The following is a 15807-nucleotide window of genomic DNA, read 5'->3' as shown; positions in this document are numbered from 1 at the left end:
AGGGAGAAGGACTTAGAGAACCACTTTTGTCTCTCCTCATCTCTCTCTCTCTCTCTCTCTCTCTCTCTCTCTCTCTCTCTCTCTCTCTCTTTCTCTCTCTCTCTCTATCTCGGACTGCTTCAGTGTTACAGGTTAACAAATGACTGAGCAAATCACTTAACTTCTCTCAATCTCAGTTTCCTCAGCTTTGAACTGAGGATAATAATAGCACCTACTGTCCAAGGTTATTTTAGTGTCAAATTAAATAATATATGTAAAATCCTCTACAAATTTTACACTGGTGTTTAAATTCTAGCTCTCTTTACCAACATCATCATCATCATTATTATTACTATTATTATTATTGTTGTCTGAACAGCAGGGTCAGGCAAAACCATTGTATCACTCCTAAAAGAAGGACATCATCTTGGACAGCTTTTCCTCTAGGAGGAAATACAAAAAAGAGCCTGCTTTGGAAAGCAGAGTAGAACATGAGATACTATGTTTGGGAAGGGAGGCATAGAAAAGAATGGAAGATAGGGAAACATGCAGGAATTCTAGTTTAAGGAATCAAGGCTTCTCATCTAGAAAAAATGGAATAAAGTGAAATTTTCCTATTAAGATACAGTCCAATGTCCCTTTCTTTATATTTTTACTCCCTGCTTTCAATCTTAGATATTTCCTTTTAAGAGCAGGGGCCTGAGTAAACACTAGTATCTCTAAATTCCTATATTAATTTGTACAAATGACCCACTTGGTGGGACAGAGAATTATGACAAATGTATGAATTAATCACAGGACCACAGAACACCAGAATTAGAAAACAACTGAAGGACTATCTATTCCAAATTCTTCTTTACAGATATTTAAAGTGGAGTCAGTGTGGACCTATGAATTGTAAAAGGAAACCAGTGAATAGGTGATAAAGCTCCTATCCATTTCCTACTCCATTAATTCTCTCAACAAAAGTGATGCCCTGTGTATAGTTCTAATAAATAAAGACACTGACCTTTAGGCAACAGCTTCTGGAACTAGAACCACATATCTGCTCTCCATCCTCACCAATTTCTGTTTACATCAGAAACTCCTGTAGCCCAGGGCTACTCCTTGCTCCTTGGAAAACTCACTCTCTGAGATTCTTAGGTAGCATCTTTCCCTACTTTGAAGTTTGCATGGAAGAGATGTCTGCATGGAATCAACAGGGAATATTTATCTTAGAGCTCTTTGTATAATAATTCCCCCATGGGAAACCTGTCCTTCTTTTTTCTGCTCCAGAGATTCATCACAGGCATTGGATTCTCTCTGGGCTCTAAGCAGATGTTCTGGTCTAAGCTTACTTTCCAAATGGTTTACATTGCTTCTTCTCCCTCTTATTTAGAAAATAATCACTTCTTAAAGTGCAACCCACTTACCCCTCATTAGATCTCTTACCTTCCCAATTCCTGGCTCAGTTTGAAAAGATCACAAGGCAACTAGGTGGTGTAATAGATAATTCCTGATTTAGGGTGCCCTTAATTCAGATCTTTCCCTACTAGCTATATAACTTTGGACAGGACACTTAACCACTCTCAGGCTGAGTTGCCTCATTTGAAAAATGCAAATAATAATGACCCTGCTTCATAGAATTATTGTGAAGGTAAAATTAGAAAATATGTAAATTGTTTTACAAACATTAAAGTCCTGAATAAATGCTATCTATGTCACTAAGAAGGGATAGAGAGAGGAATGAAGAGGCAGAAACCTAAAGAAACTCTTACTCCATTTACTCCCATTACCACAAATCAATTGTACAAAAAATCAAGCCATTCCACAATTGATAAATGGGCAAGGGATATGAATAGGCAATTTTCAGATAAAGAAATCAAAACTATTAGTAAGCACATGAAAAAGTGTTCTAATAGAGAAATGCAAATCAAAACAAGTCTGAGATACCACCTCACACCTAACAGCTTGGCAAATATGGCAGCACAGAAAAGAAATAAATGTTGGAAGGGATGTGGCAAAATTAAGACACTAATGCACTGCTGGTGGAATTGTGAATTAGTCCAACCATTCTGGAGGGCAATTTAGAACTATGTCAAAAGGGTTTTAAAAGATGTCTACCCTTTCACCCAGCCATACCACTGCTGGGTTTGTACCACAAAGAAATAATAAGGAAAAAGACTTGTACAAAAATATTTATAGCCACATTCTTTGTGGTGGCAAAGATTTGGAAAATGAGGGGATGTCCATTGATTGGGGAATGGCTAAACAAATTGTGTCGACTGATGGTGATGGAATATTATTGTGCTGAAAGGAATAATGAACTGGAGGATTTCTATGTGAACTGGAACAACATCCAGGAATTGATTCAGAGCAAAAGGAACAGGATCAGGAGAATATTCACAGAGACTGATACACTATGGCACAATTGAATGTAACCGATGTTTCTACAACTAGCAATGTAATGATCCAGGACAATCCAGAAGGATTTAAGAGAAAGAATGCTATCCAAATCCAGAGAAAGACCTGTGGGAGCAGAAACACTGAAGAAAAACATATGATCGATCACTTCGTTCTAAAGGGATATGATTAGGGTTTGATGTTAAAGGATTGCTCTACTGCAAATATGAATAACATGCAAATATGAACAATGATATATATATATATATATATATATATATATATATATATATATATATATATATATATATATATATATATAACCCAGTGGAACTGCTTGTCAGCTCCAGGAGGAGGGAGGAAAAAAATGTGGAAAAAGTAATGAATCATGGAAAAATATTTTAAATAAATTTTTTAAAAGGACCTTAAAGGTCATATAGATCAATGTGCAATTGAGCAAGGGTTGCCTGAAGAATGTCCCTCAAGTAGTTTTTGGTCACTGATGTTTTTCAGTGATGGAGAATTCACTATCTTCAGTACAGATTATGCCTTTTTTTGGAAAGCAGCTATTTTGTCCTTTCAAGTCTTGTCTACAGACTAAACACAAAAATCCTCACATGGCATGGTTCCAAGTCACCTTGTCAGAATGGCCATGCTCCAGTCAGAATGCTTATCCATTTCTATGATAAAATTTGGTGCCCAGAACTGAATAAAATACTCCAGAAATTTTCAGACCAATACAGAGTATAGTTATTCTTTAAATAATGTCCTTCCTCCTCTAAAGGAGTTACACAACCATGTCTTAAAAGTAATGTAGGTAAAGAAACATGTTGAGACACAAAAATTGTAGAGAGATTTTAAATTCTAATTTAGACTTAGATTCTAATTTTGTGTTTGAAATGGTCTTTTCCCATATATTCAGGAGGAAGAGAATTCAATAACCATTGAAGGGGCAGGAGTGGTGTTGCTATCTCTGATGCAATGACAACCCTTAAGAAGGTGCCTCGTTGATCCCAGAAGAATGAAGCAAGTCTGCAATCACAGAGACACTCTAGCTAGCCTCAGACATTTCTCACCATTCTGATGTCTCTGGGATTTTAACTTTTCAAAATATCTGTGCTCCATATTGAGCAACACTTGTGCCATGGTTTTTCATGCATCCTTCCTTGACTTGTTCCTCTGACAACCTCTCTTCTTCTAAGAACCTGTCATTGCAGCAACTAACAGCAACTTATCTTTGAGCAGCCAGGGCTAGGCTGTCTGCTCCAGATATAAGCTGGTACTTTCAGAAAATAAACATTGTGGTTTTCACATCTATGGGATTCAGATGACCTCCATCAGCTCTTTTGGGTCATTCAGAACCACATCCATTACCATAATACAAATTCAAAGGTATAGATCCCTCTTTATGAAATAATATAGTCTTTATGTTTCATTTTTTATTTTTAAAAATATTTCCATGTTTTCATGATTTATTTTCTTTCCCTCCCCTCTTCCCTTCCCCCTCCCAGAACTAAAAAGCATTTCCACTGGATTGTACAAATGAATCACACAGTTTTTTGACAATGTGGGCACCATGAAACTTAGTTTTGAGTCCCAGCTCTGCTATCAAGGAACAAACTTTGAGATGTTAATCTTTTTATTTTCTTTGAACCTCAATCTCCATATTAGTGAAATGAGGTCAATTAATTGTAATGGAGAACTCATAAATATGCTTAGATCTGCCCCTTCCTGGAGGGTTATCCCCTATCTGGACCAATCTAACATGTGCTGGCTTGGAGGATCTGTTTCCAATCATTGGCGACTAACAGACTGGTATCAATGGGTTACAGAATTCTTCTTGGCTGGGCTACTTGTGACTTCTGAATTTCTGAACTTGAGAACAAAGTGTGCATACAAAAGGAGTTATCTCTATCTTGGTCCTTTTGCTTATTTCCTTCCTGGTGGTGAATAAGGAAAGATCAGATTGAGCTGATGAATGGTAGAGAGGCAAATAAGTCTTCCACCCTGCTACCATGTGAGTCTCTTCATGCTCCTGGGGCTTAGTGTAAAACTCTATTATATAAAATAGAAGTTTCACTAGATCCTCTGCAAGATCCACTTTATGCAAAATTCAATATTTAATATTCTTTGACTTAGTTTTGGTTATGACCATTCTTCACACGTATCTAGCAGAGTGCCTGGCACTTATTAGGTGGTTAAAAAATGTTTATTGACGGTTTCTTGTCCCTGATACTGGCAAAATTGGGGAGAAAGTAAATTTCAGCTTACCGCTATTGCCCTCTGGTGGCAATGTGACAGTTTTACTTTCTCATCTCCATGTGGAAAGGATGGAGCAGGTGGAAGTTCAGAGGGAGGATAATTCTGAGCTGTTTATTGAAAAGTGGGAAGGAACAGGTAGGCAGAGTACTTATAAGTATGTGAGATGTGTTGTGTGACCCTAGTCAAGTCACTTGATCCCCATTGCCTATCCCTTATCGCTCTTCTGTCTTAGAACCAATACACAATATTAATTCTAAAACAGAAGGTAGGGGGTTAAAAAAAAAAAGTATATCAAAAGAGAAGCAGCTAGGTTGCTCAGTAGATAGAGAGCCTGACCTAGACTGGAGGTCCTGGGTTCAAATCTGCCCTCAGATGTTTCCCAGCTGTGTGACACTGGGCAAGACACTTAGTCCCAAATTGTCTTACTATTTCTGCTTTACTGCCTTGGAACAGATGGCATAAATTCTAAGACAAAAGATGAAGGGTTTTTTTAAAAGTATATCAGAGGATAAACTATCACCTTAGTGCAACTGTTAACAATATGGCAATAGGTCTGGATCAACGACACATGTAAAACCCAGTGGAATGGTGAGTTGGCTATGGGGTGGGGGGAGAACATGAATCATGAAATCATGGAAAAATTTTCTAAATTAAATAAACAAATTTTAAAAAAGAAGTAAAGTATAGGAGAGGAGCAGCTAAGTGTTTCAGTGGCTAGAAAGCCGGGTCTGGAGGTAAGGGATCCTAGGTACATCTGGCCTCACTTTGTACACCTGGGCAGGTCATTTAACCATAATTGCCTAGTCCTTATCACTATTCTGTCTTCAGACTGAAACTTAATCATTTCCAAGCCAGAAAACAAGGGTTTAAAAACATGAGAGAAATAAAAATCTGAATTGTGTAGTGTAAAAAGGAATTCTTTAATTTCTTTAATGTGGGGATTAACCAGCCCATAGTGACAGGAAGTAGGAACCAGGGAGCCCCCTGCTGTCAAATGGGAGGAAGATTCTTACACATAACTCCAATAAAGGAGAGATAAAGAAAAAATAGATTGGTCTACAGCGATGAACTAAAGAGTAGTACATTTGAAACCTAGTGTTCTTCTAGGAGATGGTGTAGAGGCATGGGAGGCTCAAACCTCCCTGAGAATCTTCTTCAGCCAACCTTTAAAGGGCTTTTTGCCTCTTGAATCTCTAGAGAACAGGAAATCTGTCTCAAAGGCAAGACTTTGCTGTCAGTAGCCAAGTGGGGCTAGTAGAGTAGCCTCTTTGGAGCTGACAGCCTGGAGTAGCTCTGCTAAAGGGTAGCTGCTTCCACACTGTGGATCAGTGTAGGCATATTCATTGTAGCTTAGCATCAACCATTCCAAATCAGGGAGAGGTATGTTTTGGTGTTTGTTTCCATAAGGAATAAGGAGCATGTGCAAAATTGGGGGATTCTTCTGGAATTCCAGAGTCCCCAGTGTGCAGATTCCATATTCCTCCATTGTCCATCTTGTCATCATTTGTCAACGCAGGAGGACTTGCTGACCTACCAGAATGCAAACATAGGGAGGGGATGCAGTATAGTGAAAGGCTGCAGTAGGTAATTAATTATTTCTAAGATCAATATAAACAATGAGATAATAATAAGATTAATTATTTCTAAGAACAATATAGCCAATTAACAAAATAAAATAATTAATAAGAAGGTACAAAACTGATGCCTAGAATAGAATGATACAGATCTAGTACATAGAGTAGATAAATGAACAATCTACAATTCATGCTTGACTAAGGCTGAAACTACAGGTTTTGCAGTTGTTGTTTAACCATTGCTAATTAGTGAGAAATGCGAGATTTCAGAGTATGAGAGTCTTGTTCCTATGACTACACTTTACTGCCCACTGCCAGCCCTCATCAGTAACACTCTCACAATTTCCTTTTAAGGACAATTGTTCGTTGAAAGAACTCGCAGATTTCAAGGATAGAAAAGAAGAGGATTTGGCTGCCTGAGGAGCATTAGCAGAGAAGCAGATCTGTGTGGAGCACTTCTTCTTGATTGTACTAATGGCACTGAAGACAACTCCAGAGTTGTGATACCTCTTGAGCTCATGTGTTTTCCTTCCCTTGTCGTATTTCTGTAAACATATGATCATTCTCTTCCACAGATATCGAGTGCATTGGTAGGGGAGGGTGGCTTAGATATTGAATTATTCCTGTGAGTTCTTATGATGCTATTACTTTTGTTTTAATGATAAATAAATAATTTTTAAGTTTTAAAAAGCATCATCATTGTAAGTGATTAGCTTGTATAAATGGAAAAACAACAATGGATGCTAAAAAAAAATAATGTACTCAATGTGAGAAATGCCTTCACCCACAACAGGGAAACTCTAGAATGTTGAGAAAATTTTATCACAACTGACTGGAAGTGATCCTTCTCTGAAAAATCTATCCACACCTTTCTTTTTAGGGACAGATGGGAATGAATTGGTAGTAGGTGTCCATATACCCTATGTGAGAAGTATGAGGTCCTAAAGTTTAAATGAAGGCATATACACACAGACATATACTATATATCTATACAAACATACACACACATATATGTATATACATATATATTATATAAATGCAGGTTAGCTTACATGAAGTAACAGAGGAAAGAAGAGGAATATTAAATTGATGGAATAATAAGGAAGCCAGTTAGGCTAAAATAGAGATTGGGAGAAAATGTAAAATAAATATAAACATGCTGACTCCAAAATAAAATTAAAATCCAACATGGGTATTGTGTATTTTAATCTAGAGGCAATAGGAAGGCATTGATGATTCTTGAGAAGGGGAATCACACATTCAGATCTGTGCTTTAAGAAGATTGTTTTGGGGGCAGCTAGGTAATTCAGTGGATAGAAAACTTCCTGGAGACAAGAGGTTCAAATCTGCCCTGGTTCACTCCCTAGATGTATGACCCTGGGTAAGTCACTTAACCCCAATTGTCTAACCCTTACCATTCTTCTGCCTTTGAATCGGGACTTAGTATTAATTTTAAGAAAGAAGGTAAGAGTTTAAAAAAATGTTTTGATGGTGAGCATGGAAATATGATTTGCATAACTTATTGCTTTGCTTCTCAAGGGGTAGAGGAAAGGCAAGAGGAAGAATAAGAATATGGAACAAATTAATAAAAAATAATTTTGAAATGTCTTAAAAAGAAATTGGAAAATATTGAACAAAGTAATCTAATTTTTTCAGAACACTATAATGGCAATTATGAAGAGGATATATTAGAGAAGGGATAGCAGTTGTGTATAGAAAAGGCAAGGGTGTTAGAAAAGGGTAAATAGTGCTCATGTAATGGGAAGCATGATCTTCCTTCCCTACCCTTTATTCCTTCTGGAAAACTGATATCCACATACCTCTCCTCCTGATCATTCCTATTGGTTTCCTATCTTTGGGTTAAAGAATAGAGAGCTAGAAATTATGAAGTATTGTAAAGAAACCCTGATGAAATTAATTGTTAGGGAATTGATAAATGAATAAGCTTATTGATTACATTATTTTGTATATAAAGACAAATTATGTATTTAATACATCTAATTTTAATATTAAAATGTAAATTAAATTAAGTACTTAAATTAAACTAATAAACTTATTGATTACTAAATCAATAAACTAATACATTTGATATATTAATTTTTATTTGATAAAGTCTATATTTCTGTGATCTCGATAACATCCATTTGTCAAAAACTTTTGAGTTCTCAGAGAACCTATTAGAAACAAATAGACACCATATCTACATTATACAATTAAATTTTTAAAAATCAACAAAAATATATGTGGTGTCTACTACATGCTAGACACTATATTAGGCCTAAATGTAGATAATTTGTCAATTTGCCTAGAGTATATGCATAATTTAGAAGTAAACTTGGTCAGGTAAATATTTTATACAAAACATACATTGACTTTTAATCCAATCTTGCCAAAGATTGAGGTGATAGAAAGAATGTGAGTCCAGTTATGAGGCAGGCTGGAGAAGACAAAGGAATATTTTTATGTATTGTCATTTAGTAAATAACCCCCTGTAAAAGTTAACTGGTAGGAGTTGGTTAAATAATACAGGGGAGTCCCTGGTGATTAATATTCCTGGGGTAGCACCACAATGGAGAGCTGTATTGATACTATTAGACAAGAATCCCTTTGACCCATGAGATCAGAATTCTGAATACAGAACTCTGAAGTGAACTCACAGCTGAGATCAGGTGATCTGATTAATCAAGATAGTAGAAGTTAGGATATGCACCTCAGAGTATATACTATATATAAATATATAGTACTTATTTATATTAACATATACATAAACATATATGTATATAAATATATTGGCAAAATAATTTCATTTTAATTTATTTATATACATATATATAGATATAAAATATTTTCAAGATCAAATTGCTTACCATCACAGGAAGTGGGGAGGGAAGGGGCAGAATGAAACAATTTGGATCTTATAATTTCAAAAAATGTATGTTGAAAATTGTTATTACATGTAATTGGTGGGGAGGGAAGGGGCAGAATGAAACAATTTGGATCTTATAATTTCAAAGAATGTTTGATGAAAATTGTTATTACCTGGAATCGGAAACATAAAATATTAAAAAAGAAAAAAGAATTGTTAACTTTAGGGATAAGGAGTGACTTTAGTGGTAGCAACTAAAGTATACATTAAAGGATGCTATAGATTCAACAAGGCATTGGTAGGAGGGCATTCATTGAAGATGTAGTGTCTCTAAAAGGCATGAAAGAAGGAAATGGAATCTTAGTTGGTCAGCAAAGCATTTATTAAGTGCTTACTAAGTCAGAGACTGGGAATATAAATTCAAGCAGAATCAATGATGGTCCCTGCCCTTAAGAAGTTTATATTCTAATGAAGGAAGACAATACAGAAAAGGAGATGCTGGGACAGAAGAGCTCCCAATGGAGGGGAGTGGCATAGTAGAGGAGTTTTGTGATGATAACTCAGCAATGCGGTTTGGAGTGAAATGAAGGCATGATTATACTGAGCAGCCTCCTTAATAGGAGGTTCTGGGAGGAACCAGCAAACCAGAGGGAGAAGCCTTGGGCACAGAGGGGACTGCTAATAGGAACAAATAATTCAGAAGTGAAGTGAGCTCTAGAGCTTTCTATGGCATGGTAGATAGTCCTATGGAAATGAGTCAGCTTATATCCAGTAGAGGAGGACAACACATAAAATGCATACCAAAAAAGGCCAGTTGAGAGAAACAGAGAATGTTGTTTGGGGTGGGGGTTGGTAATATGAAATAACCGCAAAGATAAATGGTAACAGATGATGGAGGCCTTTCAGAGTTAACATGGAAATGGGAACTGAGATTATCCAGAATCACCAAATCAGTCACATACATTTACACAGAAAGAACAATAAAACACACAAACATCGAGGGAATGGTACAGTTAAATATATTTAGGGAAAGAAAGGTTAAAGATGGCCCCTGAGAACAATAACATGACAATTCTGGGGTCAAGATAGAGGGTGGATGCTTTCCACTAGACTTTGTGCTGAAAATAGAGGACTATTCAACAAGAGTGTTGGAGAGGGAGTTTCCAAAGAGGAAATTCTGAGTTTTTTCTCTAAAAAAGTCTAGATTCCTTTTCTTTAAACATAATAGATACTTGATCTTTACTTGGTGCAGACACAGAGACTCAAGGAAAGAATATAGGAGAGGGACCTAATACACACAGATAGATACAGATTTCCAGGTATGACACTATAAAGGAGAGGATAACATATCTCACCCTACCCTATTTTTCAGTCCTCGACACAGTCCTGAGTTGAAAATGACTTCCATGTCCTCATACTCTCCTTTTTAGTAACTTCTGGATCCCTTGTTTGATCTCCTTGGTCCTCACCCCATAGACAATGGGATTCAGGGCTGGGGGAATAAGATGATGAAGGACATTGAGAAGGATAAGGATGTCCATGGGAACTCTCTTCCTGGCCACATTTGTCAGCACAACAACCAGCAAGATGGTGCTAAAGAAGAGGATGAGAATAAAGTGGGAGCCACATGTGCTCAGGGCCTTGGCCGCAGCCCCCTCAGCCTTGATCCTTAGCACAGCCCGGAGGATAAAGGCATAAGAAATGAAGATAAGGATGAGGTCAGAGCCAAGGAGGGTCCAGCCAGCCACAAACTGATAAATTCGGTTGAAAGTAAAGTTGTCGCAGGAGAGTCGGGACACAGATAAGTTGGCACAGATGCAGTTCTCAATTATATTTTTTCCACAGTAACGAAGTCGAGAAGAAAGAATAGGAATCGGTGCAGTGAGGAGAGCATTTCTGGCCACAATAAATATACCAGCTTTGACAACAAATCGATCAGTGATGATGGAGGGGTAGCGCAGGGGGTGGCAGATGGCCACATAGCGATCATATGCCATGACCATGAAGGTGCAGGACTCCATGGGAAGGAAACTATTCATAATGAACATTTGGAGGAAGCAGGCAGAAAAGCTGATGGCTCTGAGATCAAACCAGAAGATAACCAGCACCTTGGGGATGACGGTGAGACAGAGCACGATATCCAGCAGGGAGAGCAGGCTGAGCAGGTAGTACATGGGCTCATGCAGAGAGGCCTCTAACCAGATGGTGAGCAGAAGTGTAGCATTGGCCGCCATGGCCAAGAGGAAGAGCAGGCTCAGGGGCAGGGAGAGCCAGTGTTGCCAGCTCTGGTAGCCAGGGAAACAGATGAGGAGGAACTCGGAGATCGCAGCAGGTGAGCTGTAGTTCCCAGGTGCCATTAAGAAGGCCATGGTTTGGTCAAGGTTTACCTGGAAACCAGCAAAATGTAGAAGCAGGAGTCAATTCATCAGAGGAGATGACTGTTCTAGGATTCGTCAGGCAGGGTCAGCATCTCATGTGAGTAAAGCTGAGGTCACTTCTTACTCTTTGTGAAATAACTGCCCACTCTCCAAAATATATACACAAATAAAGTAGAAATGTTGGCCTTTTCTTTTCTGGGATCACTTCCTTTTTCTGAATCTCTATTTACCCATCTATAAAGTTAAGAAATAGTGAATTTGATGATTTATAAGTTCCCTTCTATATCATGCACTCTTTGCTTATAAAACTATAGGACACGAGAGGGTTGAGATTGAGTATGTATATTATATTGGACAGAATGTTAAACAGAGCTCACAAGACCTGGGTTCAAATCATGGACTATATATTCTCTATGTCATCATTGGCTAGTTACTTAATCTTTCTGAGACTTTGGTTTCTTTGTTTGAAAAACTAGAACAATATTCTATACAGAATTATAGAGAGAATGAAAGGAAATGATGTGTTTGGTGCATTTTGCAAGCCTTTAAACACATTTTAAGTATGTTATGATGATGATGATGATGATGATGATGATGATGATGAGAGATAAAATTACCTTGAGACATATTCATGGGATAAATGTTGCTGAGATTGGAGTTATATAGAAGAGAGAGTAACCAAAGTAGATATGTGTTATTCCATATATTTAAATGTCTTAATCAGAGCCCTCAAGATATGTGGATGTTTGAGATGAGTCTGAAAAAAAATACTTTACTTTTCACTGAGCTAAGCCAGTTTTGTCTAATCATTTTTAATACCTATCATTATCAGTAAGAAAATTTTCATAGTTTTAATATTTAATACTTTTAAATATACTGCCAACATGTGAATTTTAACTCATTTATAATTACATGAGAGGATGAAGTTAGGTGGCACAGGGACAAGCTGGAAGTCAGGAAGATTCATCTGAGTTCAAATCTGGCCTCAGAAATTTACAAACTGTGTGATACTGAGCAACTTATTTAATTCTGCTTGCCGCACTTCCTCATCTATAAAATGAGTTGGAGAATGAAATGGTAAAACATACTACTGTATGTTTGCCAAGAAAACACCATTTGGGATAATGAAGAATTGGAAATGACTGAAACTGAAATATTTTATAATTCATGATTTTGCTACTTTAATAAGGATATACTCTTTGAACTAATAACTAGATACATTTAAATTTTAATTCAAATATAGACATTAAAAAAACCTCCTACCTTCCATCTTAGAATCAATATTGTATATTGGTTCTAAGGCAGAATAGATGTAAAGGCTAGGCAATGGGGTTTAAGTGACTTGCCCAGAGTCACACAGATGGGAAGTGTCTGAGGTCAAATTTGAACCCAGGACCTTCCATCTCTAGGCTTGGCTCTCAATTCACTGAGCCACCCAGCTGCCCCCCCCCCAAAATAAAGAATTTTTAAAAGACAAACATTAAAAGAGATAAAAATTAAATATTTGAACCTAGAATCATGGGGAACCATTAGGATTTATTGGGAAGGGATATAGTAAAATCAGATCAGAACTTTAGGAAACATTACGTGGCAACAATTTGAAGTATGAAAGACTAGAGGCAGAAAGGTCTATTAGTATTGTGCATGTGAGAGATGATTAAAACTGGAACCAGAGTGATGGTGAATAAGTAGAGAGGGACAAATATAGATTGGATAAATGTTGTGGAAGTAGACATGAAAAGACTGGACAAGTAAATAGATGAGTGGAATGAAAGAGGGAGAATTTGAAGCTGACCCTAAGGTTATGAACCTGAGTAACTGAAGGGATAGTGTTATTTTTGATATGCTAGAGAAAAGTAGGAGAAGGGTAGTCTTGAGAAGAAAGAGAATATAATTAAGTCTGCTATTTAAATCACAACTCACCCATGTTTTCTCATCTCAGCTCATCCATGCTCCAATAAGTCTGACAATATCTTCCCATTCAAAATTTCCCCATTTGAATAGAAATAGCTTCATGCCCTATCTCTAACCTTGTAAAATTGTCTCTCTTTTCTCTTTTCCTTCCTCTGTTCATTTTCCTGTCTTGGTCTTGTTTCTATATCAATAATCTACGATAATTCCCACTCCATATCTTCCTATTCTTCTCCCTTTCCTGGTTCACAATCAATCTTTTTCAATTTCATTTCTCTGTCTCTATCTGTCTTGGTCTCTCTCTCCTCTCTCTCTCTCTCTTTCTCTCTCTCTCTCTCTCTCTCTCTCTCTCTCTCTCTCTCTCTTCTCTCTCTCTCTCTCTCTCTCTCTCTCTCTCTCTCTCTCTCTCTTCTCTCTCTCTCTCTCTCTGTATGTGTGTGTGTGTCTTTCACCCTTCCAACTCCCATAAGTAGGACCCTAACTCTTAATGTTTTAAGTTAGAGGATTTAGGGGCTTGCAGATCTAGGGAAAATATGACAGAAGAATCTGCCTCTTTGTTAAGGTATAGTCAGCTGGGTCATAGAACAGACCATGAGAAGCAATAGATACAATAAGGTAAATATGTGGGGATCTCTCATGGAGAGGATAACAAGAGAAGGAATTAGGAATCCCAGAAAGATGTGACTGGGTCCCTCTTCAGTCACTACTCTCTATCCAGGAAACTAATGGCCACATATTTTCCCAAGATCCCAGTGTCCCTGTATATCAATTTGAAGAGAGGTCCATCTAGACTTTCTTCTGACACCAACTCAGAGGACAGGAAAAGGAGAAGCCATTAGTAGAAGCAAAGCAATCAGAAGTGTTACTCATCTAAAATAAGGGGACAATTCTGTACCTTGAAGTGTTCATTTTCCAAATCCAAACCTGACTTCAGTATTTTCTGTGTCCTAGTCCTAGATCCAGACCTGAATACTGACTTTTCCAACTCTATATTCTTATACTTTAACTCCCTCCCTTCACTCCTCCCAAAACTCACAGTGGTTAATTGAAATCCTTTGGTGAAAACAGTGGTAGTTCTGTGGTAGGTTTTATAGATTCCAGACCTTCCCTTTGGGATCAGCAAGGGAAATGTCTGGGCCCCATCAGGAGTCACATGCTCCTATATTTTTCCTGAAGATACTTGGACAGGAGCCAAATCTTGCCCAGAAGGATAATGTTATAAATGGGAACAAAAGCCAGTGGCCTTAGAATTTAACTCATTTATTTTCTTTCTCTGCTTCCCTCTTCCTCCTCTTCTCTGAGAGTGATGCTATGAAGGAAGGTAGTACCATAATTTTGTGCTATATGACTGTTTTAATGAAAAAATTCCCTACATCTGTATATATACAGACACACCTATGCCTTGTAATATAGATTCTGACTAAACTGATGTCTAGAGAAACTTTGCAGAGATTACATAGACCTTTATCCAGCTAATTTTGACTTTGATCCCATTCACCTCAATATAATATTATAGCCAATCCAATTCCATAATTCATATAACATCTCTCTTATTTTTTATTGGTTCCCAATCTTGGTTCTTTACATCCTACCTCCATGACACTTTCTGTGGGAAATCTATCTATAATTATCCTTATTGATTACATATGCATGTTCCTCATCTCTCTAATACTACTATAAATTCTGTAGCTGAGGAAGCAGCACGGTAAAGGAGAAAAAGAATGACTAAAGTCAGGATACAATTTGGATCCCAGATCTGCCATGTGTTCAATGTTGGCAAACTCAGTTTACTTCTCTGCACCTCACATTCTTCATCCATAAGAAGGTAAATTGGATTGATACAATTTAACAATGATTTATTAAGCACCTACTATGTGCCAAGAACTTTGCTAACCACTGAGTACTAGAAAAAATCTAAAATGTTTTCCAACTCTTAATCTACAGTTTAGCAAGTGGCTCATATCTTTATTTCCTACTGCATTTCCCCCAACCACATTGTCCCCCAAACCTAAAGATTTACAACAATAATGTCTTCTGGGAGTAGCCCACAGTTTTAACTTCCCTAACATATTAGGAGCTTTTTAAGTTTAGAGACAGTTTGATGTAATGGAAAAGAGCAGTGGCTTAGAGTCAAAGGATCTGAATTTGAATATTGCATTTTCACGTTTTGGCTATGGGATCACTTTCTCTGTCAATATCTGAATGTCCTCTTTTGTAAAATAACAGGTATGTAGGACTAGATGACCTCTAATGCCAATTTGTGGTCCAACCTTTTGCAACTCTGAACTAAAATCTCCCTTACCACAAAGAACAATATAGGTCCACCATGATTTTCATCATTCAAGATATTCATTAATTCCAGAAATGATATTAATATAAGATATTGGCCTATACAGTAGAAGAAAATAATAAAACTGGTAAAATTTGTTCTCTTCATTGAATTTATAATCAAAGA

The 15807-nt window shown here is 37.2% G+C and overlaps 1 protein-coding gene across 1 annotated transcript; it reads right to left on the bottom strand.

Annotated features, from left to right (window-relative positions):
* Positions 1 to 10119: 10119 nt before the first annotated feature.
* On the bottom strand, positions 10120 to 11440 carry LOC100021998 (olfactory receptor 56A1). Its single transcript, XM_001373950.5, has one exon. The coding sequence runs from the start codon at positions 11430 to 11432 to the stop codon at positions 10476 to 10478; it is 957 nt and encodes a 318-aa protein (XP_001373987.5). The 5' UTR covers positions 11433 to 11440; the 3' UTR covers positions 10120 to 10475.
* Between the last annotated feature and the right edge of the window lie 4367 nt (positions 11441 to 15807).

This window comes from Monodelphis domestica, chromosome 4 (genome assembly GCF_027887165.1).
Source record: "Monodelphis domestica isolate mMonDom1 chromosome 4, mMonDom1.pri, whole genome shotgun sequence".
Classification (NCBI taxonomy): Eukaryota; Metazoa; Chordata; class Mammalia; order Didelphimorphia; family Didelphidae; genus Monodelphis; species Monodelphis domestica.
The sequence above is the reverse complement of the archived record's forward strand: the minus strand, read 5'-3'. Positions and strand labels throughout refer to the sequence as shown.

Bases quoted from the DNA above. Each gene is read 5' to 3' on its own strand.
- LOC100021998 (XM_001373950.5), bottom strand. From the start codon at position 11,432: ATGGCCTTCTTAATGGCACCTGGGAACTACAGCTCACCTGCTGCGATC.